At 44.2% G+C, this 10,815-nt stretch overlaps 1 protein-coding gene across 1 annotated transcript; it reads right to left on the bottom strand.

Moving 5' to 3' along the window:
- Positions 1-7,152: 7,152 nt before the first annotated feature.
- On the bottom strand, positions 7,153-8,284 carry LOC119314219 (alpha/beta-gliadin-like). Its single transcript, XM_037588978.1, has one exon. It carries the CDS (start codon positions 8,206-8,208, stop codon positions 7,315-7,317), a length of 894 nt encoding a protein of 297 aa, XP_037444875.1. The 5' UTR covers positions 8,209-8,284; the 3' UTR covers positions 7,153-7,314.
- Positions 8,285-10,815: the final 2,531 nt, after the last annotated feature.

The raw sequence follows: 10,815 nt of genomic DNA, 5'->3' as shown, positions 1-10,815 counted from the left end.
ATCACCGATGTCTTTGGGCAAGATATTATACTAGCATCGGTTTTCTCAACAGAATTTAATCTTGGCTTTAAATTTCTAAAACGAAAATAGTTAGAACACACATGTCTCAATTGAGACTAGGTGCAAGCCAGGTATGAAATAAGCAAAGCTACCCAAATAGATATGAACTTTAGATAAAGCAATGGGGAAAGCTTTGGCTGTAATAATAAGTCACTATCGGTCTTTATAAATGGCGTAATGGGTTGACCGATATGCTCAATAACAACTTTATTGCTAGCAAGTAAATTACCCTTCTTCATTGGTCTTTCAAAATTACGTATGAGGATTTTTCTAATAGATGCATCAACAATAAAGTCCTGACCAAATCTGAAAATAGGTAAATTACTTGCTAAACATACCTCTTCAAATATGTTGGGAAAGCACGATGGTGGTGTGACTTGAACAATATCTTGCTCCGCCTTTGGATGGCTCCCCAACGCTTCTTCATCATCTTTTTCTTGATTCCGTGCATCATTACATTGAAGATTTTTGTCGGCCGAACTTTGTTCGGCTACTTGTTCTTGTCCTTGAAGTTCATCAATTTCTCTGCCACGAAACTCATAGGGCAGGAAGTAGGTTCCATTAACTTTAGAAAAATCAAGTATGGTCGCTTTGCTATGCTTGCCATGCCCTTTCTCAATAATGCTTGCCTCTTTGCATTTGATGGATTCAGAATATATACTTCTTGATTCGGCTTTTTTGACCGGAGTACTTTCATGTTCTGAATCATCTTTCTTTACATTGCTTCTACCAATTGGCAATGCTTCTTTCACTTGAGTCAATTCTGTTTCTTTTTGTTTCTGGCGGCGAGCGGCGAAATTGGCTTTAATCTTTTTCTTATTTTCAGCCCACTTCGGATACGATTGTCCCCCATTGCTTTTAGATTCTTTCGGCAATGGCACATGGGTGTTGCCGAAACTTTGCAATTGTGTAGGGCTGTATAATATGATGTAGTATTAGGTGAAGGCATATGCATTGTTGTAAAACCATATTTTTGCTCACCAATTTTATCAATTGGGAAAGATTCATCTTCTTTTCCTGATGCATTTGAATCGGCTTCGAAGGACTTTGGACCTGGCTTTATGTTTCTGCAACTAAAATAATTACAGAATATATGGCTCATACGAGTCCAAATGTTAGCCTGGCATGAAACAAACAAAGTTGTCCATATGAATACAAAGTTCAGTTGGCATGACAAGAACAACTTTGGTTTTGATAAGTTGTCACTATTTGCCTCTATGAACGATACCATGTGTTGACTATCATGATTAGTGACAAGATCCTTCCTAACAAAAAGTTTACTCATTTCAATTGGTCTTTCAAAATTAATTAGAATCTTACTAATAGGTACATCAACAATATCATTTTGACCGATCACAAATTGAGTAAACTATCTGCTAGGTGTACCTTTGTGAAGACGTTGGAAGGAGAAGATGGTTGCACCACTGGAACAATACATTGCTCCACTTCTGAATAATTCTCCAACGCCTCTTCCTCTTTTTCTGGATCTGGTGCCTCATCACTCAGATTGCCCGAGTATATTTCACTCGAATTGCCCGAGTATATTTCAGTCGGATTGCCCGAGTGGATTTCACTCGGACGCTCTTTGTCAGTTGAACTTTGCTCGGCCGCATTTTCTTGGTCTTGATGTTCATCGTTAACTGAACTGTGTTCAGCCATTACTGTGTTCTTGATGCTCATCAATATCTTTAGCACGAAACACATAAGGTAGCATGTAAGCTCCCTTACATCCAGAAAAATTGAGCACAACCAATTTGTTGCGTTTGTCGTTCCTTTGCTCAGCCAAGCTTGCATCTTCTATTTTGGTACACGAGGCAATAGTTGGCTTGATGCACTCGGCTTTAGCTGGTGATGCACTCGTCTGGAACGATGCACTCGGCTGGCACGATGCAACGCACTCGGCCTTAAACATCCCGTTGCTCAATCCAGTTTCAACCGAATCCACCATATTAACCGAGTGAATCCTTTTTTTGCTGGTTTACTTGCAAAGCTTCTTTTTTTTCATGCCTCAACAGTGTAGAAGGGCCAACATGGTTGCTACATGGAGGAAGGCACTTGACGTATTCTTGCAAATATCCCTCTCCACGTTTCTTCTTGAGTGCTTCGTAGGCCTGTTGATATTCTGCTGGAAATTCCTCAAGGGTAGGTGTAGTAAATTCGTTGACTTTATTCCCTGTGAGCTTTGGCTTGATCTTGTCCACTTGGGCTAGATATTTTTCTTTAACCTCAACCCTGCTTGGATCGGCTTGCCCCCCAATACTTTTAGGGTCTTTCGGCAATGAATTGATGTTGCCGAAATTTTGCGCTTGTACAGGGGGTGAATAACATGCTGCAATGATAGGTGAAGGCATGTGCATCGTTGTTGAATATTTTCTCTCGACAATTTGATCAATCGGCAACACTTGGTCTTCTTTCAAAACCCTAGCTCTTGTTGCCTCATAATCAGGAACCAATCCCTTGTTGTGTTGCTCAAGGCAAATAGCACTAATCTTCTTATTTTGGGCTAAAAATTTTAATGCAGCCAAAGCCACCTCATCTCCTGCAATATTAGGCACATATGCTCCTATAGTATCTCCATTCACTCGGCCATGACCGTGAACGTGAGCCGATTTATGAATATTTTTAGTTTCATACGCCACTGAACAATTAATCTGATGAGGTGTAGTATATGATGTTTGAGGATAACCGGCCAAATATAGCTAACAGAAGCATGGCCGATTCCCCCATTCATCGGCATGTTTGGGGATGAACCCGCATATTGCGAGCCGGCTGCGGATGGATAAAACTTTGAGATACCCTCATGTACATGAGGTGTCCTATATTGATCACTCGAACAAATCGTGTTGTTCACCGGCATATTGAAAGTTGTTGCCGATGCACGAAAGTTCAGATTCATAAGTTGCATGTCACGATTCTGTAAATTCCAAGTTTCTCCAATGGAATAACTAGTCGGCCTTTGCTCATTAGGGGCTGGCCGACATCACATGTCCGTTGAAAGATCTAGCAACATCAACATAATGGCTATTTGCATCTACACAAGGAGATTGATGATACATGTTACCGTTGTAGATTGCAGCCGCTTGATGACGCTCTCCTCGTAGCAAGAACAGGCTGAAGACTGTTCAAAGCTTCGTCCCCAGCGGAGTCGCCAAAAAGTGTGTTCGCACGCGAACACGTCATGTGTACCCTCGACGCCGGGGGTGATGCACCGCAGCTCACGTCGAAGGAGACCCGACCGACAGCGTGATACGCAAGACAGTAGGCGGGCGCTTTTGCAGACCCGAAACCCCGCGCACCCGGGAGGGACCGTCAGGGATTGCGGCGGCTATGGGCTGCCCTAGGTCGTGTACATGCGTGTATCTACTGATGTGTTTCAAGCCAAGGCTGTCGTGTACATGCGTGTATCTTGTCCTTTCTTCTTTTTTTCTTTTTCTTGTTCAGTTTTTTTAACTGAGGTATGTTTTGTGTTGTTGATTGATTGGTGATTATGGGAGAATTGAAGCAGCACATGTTTCTACATACTGGCAATGGTGGGAATTTAGAGAAATTTACCTTTGAAGTAAATCCAACGGTTGTGATTTCCTGATTTACATAATTAAAGGCTAGATATTTCTAATTATTATGGAATTCTCTAGCATATTTATCTTTTTTCTAGTTAGCCGGTAACCCAGACGACTTGTCATTCAGACAAAGCCTTTGGATTAGGGAAACGTTTCCAGCCGGCAGTCCGGCCGAGTCTTCGGCCGGACGCGCGCGCTTCGTTCGATTGCGCTATATCCTGCGGCCCCACGTGCCCCTCGTTTGACTAATTGCCTCAGCCCACCACCAATCGTTTCTTTTTTCTTTCTCCCATTTCCTTTCTTCTTCCTCTTATTCCTTTTTCTTCTCACTCCTGCGCAGGAGGATGGCGAGGCGCATGTTGCTTGTGACAGATTTTTGGACTCCCCATGCTGCAGCCGCGTCCTGTGGAGCTACGACTCGAACGATTTTCATTGCCTCCTCTTCCCCTCGTTGCTGACGGTGCAGCAGTCGCCATGGATGCGCTCATAGACAACTTTTTTTATGGAGTGTTGCAACCAGCCCCGGGAGATGCTACATCCGGTGGCGAGGGATGTTACAACCGACAAGTTTTTTTGTTGGAACCAACCAAAGGTTCTGTCGCTGATTTTTTTTTGGCTGGAACCAGTGTCTTGTTTTGCTACTACCGGCGGCTTCATTTGCTACTACCGGCGACAACGTTTTTTTGCGACATAATTCATGAAGATGATGTAACCTCGACGACGGGTGACAACATTTTTTTGCTGCAAACTATGAAGTTTTTCGCTACCACCGGCTATAGGGTTTGTTACCACCACACACAGCGGCCGGCCGGCATTTTTCTTTTGTGTTTTGCTACAACCACGTCATTTTTTGTTGCAGTCGGCAACCATAGAAGCTACATCGGGTTAACATTTTTGCTACAATGACGATGGCGGGCTGTAGCGGTAAGCTTTTTTGCTGGAAGTGATAAACTTTTTTGCTACAACAGGTATCGTTTTTTGTTGGAACTAGCAAGAGCCTCGGGAGGGCACACGGCGAGGTACAACGCGACCACAACGACAGGTGCTGCGGTCGGCGGCCGGCGTTACCGGAGATGCGGCCATGTCCCCCGGAGCCGGAGCTGCAAGCCTGCAACCATGAGTGCATGTTGTTGCATGCATGAAGCCGATGAGAAACGCAGGCGGCGAGGGTGGCGACCGGCGGTGACCGACGGCGAGGGCGGCCACCAGCGGCGAGGGTGGCGACCGGCGGCGGTTCTTCAAGGTTTTGCTACATCGATCGTCCATGGCTAGTGTTGGCGGCGGCGCTGCTTTGTTTTCCCCTCTGCTGTTTGGTTGAATCCGTTTAATTGGAAAGAAAACGATTCCAGATCTGACGGTTAAATGCAATCTAATCAAAAGGCCGCGCTGTGTCCGGCCGAATTGATTGCGCCGGTGCACCGGCGCAGATTAGTCGCCTTTGGATTATTACCATGATATATAATAATAAGAGGAAATTTAGGTTCATACTATAGCCAAACAATGTGCCAAATTAAAATTTAAACAGTGGGGATATTTGATCAGTAAATTAAATTTTAAATATAAATTATTAGGCACTAATATTAAGCATTAGAGGAGTATATCAGACATGGTCATGTAATTAGTTTCTAAAGTGTATACATACGTGATGTTCCTTTTTTTTTCTATTTTCCAGGTGCATGAACGTACGTGTGTGTATTCTTTTTTTGTAAGATTTGACACATATCTTTCCTAGGACAACACGTTCCTTGTTTTTTTCTAACTTAACAGGTTTCTTGTTTTTTTTTTAACTTAACATGTTCCTTTTTTCTTTGAAGTCAACTTCACACGTTCCTTGTTTTTGTAAGGAAGAGTCCGACTTCTTCTTGATTATTTTCCCTGGGATGCATGCAATCTTTTTATCGTAAGTTTTTTTTTTTGATGAGGAAACAAAGTGGCCTCCAGATGTATATTGTTTCAACGGGGTGGAGCCAGGGAGCACGTTGTTCGCACACGAACACGTCACATGTGCCCTCGACGCCAGGGGTGATGCACCGCAGCTTACGTCGAAGGAGACCCGACTGACAGCGCGATACGCAAGATAGTCGGCGGGCGCTTTTGCAGACCCGAAACCCCGCGCACCCGAGAGGGACCCCGTCAGGGATTGCGGCGGCTATGGGCTGCCCTAGGTCGATTCGCTAGCTCGGCCCTAGAGCCTCGTGGATCCGCAGCCCTCCAGCATGAAGAACTAGCGAAGAACGAGAAGAAAGATATAAGGGAGAGATAAAAAGTAGATGAACACCAAAAAGTAGTAGATGTGTTTGTTCGATTGTGTGTTGTTTCAATCGGCCGTCACCCCCAACATATATAAGAGGCGGCTGGACTTCCCGTACAAGCAAAGAATTTATCTAGGCTTTCCTTACAAGAAAATTACATCAATTCACATCCAAAACCCTAGTCAAATTCGGACAGGTTTATCCGAACTTTCCAAAACTGTTCGGTTTAAACTGGCTGCACATTGCGGGTCTTTTCTACGGTGGTAAACGATCCCGGATGAAAACAAGCCCAAAAGCAATCTTGACCGTTTCGACGAGACGAACAACTTTCATGTTGAAGGTTTTTTCTATCAGAGATCATCTTGAGGGTCAGATCGGTCTCGCAACACAGGCTATTTCCTCGCGCTACCCGTCAGACATGTGTCTGGTGGGGCACGCCACATCTCGCCTCGTGACAGGGCTGCACTCCGATTGCTCTAACTTTTGCATACGAACTCGAATTTGAACGATTTTTATATCAAAATCGATCGTTTCGACGAGGCGAAGACAACCCGTGTAGATCATTTTTCCATCGGAGATCATGTGAATAACCTTTTGAGCCCATCTTCAACTTCTCGTTCGATTGACTATCACAGCCTCCAACCCGGCAAGTTTTCCATCTGAGTAAGCTTTCCACACTGGCAATGTTTCTACCTGGCAAGCTTTCACACCGGCAAGGTTTCACTCCGGCAAGGTTTGTACTCCGGCAAGGGTTCCTCCCTGACAAGGTTTCTCCCCCGGCAAGATTTCACAGCGGCAAGCACCGGCGATCTTTCTGTGCCGACAAGCTTTCCACGCCGGCAAGCCTTCACACCGGCAAGCTTCCACACCGGCAAGATTTTACCCCGGCAAGGTTTTTGCCCCGGCATGCTGTTTATGATCGTGCCACTTTTAAGCATCAACACACGTACGTGAGAAAATCTCATCCTTTTCCCGTTTACATGTATGTGTTTTTCTTAGTTGGTGTATGTACGTAAGTTCTCTTTTTAAAGAGGCCCACCATTTACCAAATATATTTTCTTTAACATATGTGCGTTCAGATGTGTCACGTACAGTCATTGGAGGCCGAGAGCAATATATATGTTACATAAATCTAACGGTCAAGATAATTCTATTTGTTAAGATTTACCAGATCGGGGGCTAGTAATTTCTAATTAACGTGCAATTTTCTAGCATATTTACCTTGCTCCTGGTTCACCTTATATTACTTTTAATATATAAATAGATGCAACATAAATATGTAGACAAGACCTGTGTTTGTCTTTTATTCCCAAGTTTGAACTAGTATAGTTCGGGTTCTTACATGATAGTGCATGTCACCTTATTTTTTCACCGCTACAACGACCAAACCATGGACTAAGAAAACGGTGTTTCATATATCTAGTACTAGAGTTATTTTCTTCTCAGTTAGTACCGAAGATGCCAAATGGCGCGATGGTGCAATATGGAGGGATGTAGACATTGCACATTGCAGGTAGCGTCTGTAGCGCTAGGTTCCTTATTTCCTCGAACTGGGGCAGTTGTTGAGGCTGGACAGAGCCCTGGGCCTGTGGGTTTTGCTGAGATGGCCGGAAGGAGCCCTGGCCTAATGGATATTGTTGCTGAGGCTGTTGGAAGGAGACCTGGCTCGATAGTTGTTGTTGTTGTTTTTGTTGTTGATGCAGAATAATAGCATGAACAACATTGTGGATGGCCTGGCACTGCGACTGCTCAGGGATCTGCCATAGGTGCTGACAACACAATTCTTGCAACAGCTGGTAAGTACTTTGTTGCAAAACTTGTGATCTTCCATGCGCTATGTTGTGTTGCTGCAATACAACATCCATGCATGGAATCAGTTGTTGTTGCAAAATTTGTTGAAGGATTTGTTGTTCTTCTTGTTGTTGTTGTTGTTGTTGTTGTTGTTGTTGTTGTTGTTGTTGTTGTTGTTGTTGCTGCTGCTGCTGCTGCTGTGAAATTGGTTGTTGTGGTTGCGAATACTGTGGTTGCGGTTGTGGATATGGTTGTTGTGGTCGAAATGGTTGTGGTTGCGAATATGGTAGTTGCGGCTGTGGAAATGGTTGCAGCTGCAGATATGGTTGTTGTGATGGAAATGGTTGTGGCTGTGGATATGGTTGTTGTGGTGGAAATGGTTGTTGCTGCCCTAGAAATTGTTGTTGTTGTACCAATGGAACTTGCTCTTGTGGCTGTTGCTGAGATGGATTTTGTGGCTGCAATTGTGGCACTGGAACTCTAACTGCAGTTGTGGCGGTGGTCGCCACGATAGTAAGGAGGGCAAGGATGAGAAACGTCTTCATGGTGGATTTGTATTGACCACAGCTTGCTTGGCTTAAATGATGCGCTCTACTTATGAGAATGATGGATGAGGAAGGATGATCGTCATGCTACGGGGCTATTTATAGCTGCCATGGAATGATCTCTTTCACAATTGGCATTTGTTTGTGTGGAAAGTGCTTGGATGCTTCTCAAAATCATCATTTGGTATGTTCTGTTTGGTGGCACTACTTACAAGTGTATTCTTGGACTATTCATTAAAGTTCCTTGTTGTTGCACTATCATTCCACCACCAAAAAGGTGTGATAACACGCATGACTCATCTTATCACTTTACAGCTCAAACACTAATCTGGATTGCCTATTTTTCTAAAACTAAGTTTGTAATTTTCTGCAAATTGTTACGCATAAACTAGATAAGCATGGCTGTCACGGTACTTAGTTTGTAGTCTTGTGTGGTCTGTTAAGATAGATATAAGAATAGTAATATAACTTGCGTTAGTAGGCCATGACTCGTCAAATTCCTTTTACATGTCAAGTGTTGTAGTGTTCTAGAAGTTATTGGCAAGCATAAACATGTTCTACAAGTTGTTACGTGTAAACTAGATAAGCTTGACTTGTACCCAAACAAGATTGTAATCACTAGTCATCTACCCGTGCAACTGCAAGGCCTAGCTATTATAGGGGTACATATTTATTAATAAATATTTATATGTAAAATTCAAGCACTTAAATTGCAGATATCATACATCTGAACATATGCTAAGTTATTCAAACAATTATAGTACAATATAAGCACATATATTATAAACTTCATTATATGGAAGAGTGCCTCTACTTCCCATTTATATAAAAAAATATGGAAATACATTTCATGACGCATCTGGTAATAATTATTTCATATTGTGAATGTTGATATTTTTTATTATAAAGTTAGTTAAAATTTGCAAATCTTGACTTTGACCAAACTTTATATGCAAACTAAAAATAAATGGAGGGAGTATCTTGGGGTCCCTGCCACGTCACGTTTCTCATACATTTAGTACGCGTGTCGCCCTGAACGAGTGGAGACTGCATCGTCACCTTATGCTTTCCCTGCAGGCTCAAGTCTGCTTCTTCTGAATCCTTCAATTCTAATGAAAGGAGAGTGAGGCGAGCTGGTCGGGCTGCTCTTCGTCGGGGACGTCGTTGTCTACTTGCGCACACCAATGGCCAGCTGTCGCCGGGATTCACCCTGTGCCCATGTACAAGCGCCTTCCAGAAGCCATCCGAGTGGCGGCCCCGCAACGCTCGCGCGGAGGTCCCAACTTAGGAGGTGGACGAGGCTGTGCAGCTCGCGCCTAAGCTGCTCTTCGCCGGGGTCGCCGTCGTCTCCATGCGCCACACGGGAAGGAAGTTGGTCACCGAGTTCTCGGGGATTCGCCGCGCACCCAGGTACTCCGCCGCCTCCCAGTAGTTGTCTGAGAGGCGGCCCGCGATGCGCGAAAGTGTGTCCCAATTTTCAGACCCCCCCAGCACTGATGTGGTCTCCCTTACCCATGTTGCAGCGACTGTGCTGTCGCATCAGGGACTGATACCGACATGCAGACCGGCGATGAGACTGAGACCGGCGCCGAGACTAGCGGAGCTGGTCTAGAACCGAAAGCAAAGAGGCCACGACGCCCAAACCAGCTCATGAGTACTAGACTGGTGGTCACGGAGATGGACAACGGTATTTTTGAGACAATAGCGCCCGAGGAAGCGCAATCGTGCTACGGCAATCAAATAGGTTGCATCGTACGGACAACTGCCACGATCAACGATGGGAAACTACAGAAGATAGATAATATGAGGCCCTCCCTTCTAAAGAAGCTGCACCAGATATTCTTGTTCTCTGACCGCAATGAAAAGGATAATAAAGATCCAGATAAGAAGATGGCAATGAAGAAGATAAACAAACACGCCATGCCCAAGTTTAGCGACGTGTTGGCCGCCTGGAAAACAAGGTTGAAACATCAGATCGTCGACAAAAAGGAACCCTTGCTACCTCTTGAGCACTGCGTTGGTTTTCCCCGAAGAGGAAGGGATGATGCAGCAAAGTAGGGTAAGTATTTCCCTCAAGTTTTGAGAACCAAGGTATCAATCCAGTAGGAGGCTACGCGCGAGTCCCTCGTACCTGCACAAAACAAATAAATCATCACAACCAACGCGAATAGGGGTTGTCAATCCCTACACGGCCACTTACGAGAGTGAGATTTGATAGATATGATAAAGATAATTTTATTGGTATTTTTGTGATAAAGATGCAAAGTAAAATAAAGGCAAAGTAAAAAGCAAAGGAAATAACTAAGTAGTAGGAGATTAATATGATAAAGATAGACCCGGGGCCATAGGTTTCACTAGTGGCTTCCCTCGAGAGCATAAGTATTCTACGGTGGGTGAACAACTTACTAGTGAGCAATTGACAGAATTGAGCATAGTTATGAGAATATCTAGGTATCATCATGTATATAGGCATCACGTCCGAGACAAGTAGACCGCTCCTGCCTGCATCTACTACTATTATCTCACTGGGAAAGGACACCGCAAGATTGGACCCAAAGCTAAGCACTTCTCCCATTTCAAGAAAGATCAATCTAGTAGGCCAAACCA

This window comes from Triticum dicoccoides, chromosome 6A (assembly GCF_002162155.2).
Source record: "Triticum dicoccoides isolate Atlit2015 ecotype Zavitan chromosome 6A, WEW_v2.0, whole genome shotgun sequence".
Taxonomy (NCBI): domain Eukaryota; kingdom Viridiplantae; phylum Streptophyta; class Magnoliopsida; order Poales; family Poaceae; genus Triticum; species Triticum dicoccoides.
The sequence above is the reverse complement of the archived record's forward strand: the minus strand, read 5'-3'. Positions and strand labels throughout refer to the sequence as shown.

What these genes read in the sequence shown, in the direction of transcription:
- LOC119314219 (XM_037588978.1), bottom strand. Translation starts at nt 8,208, where the DNA reads ATGAAGACGTTTCTCATCCTTGCCCTCCTTACTATCGTGGCGACCACC.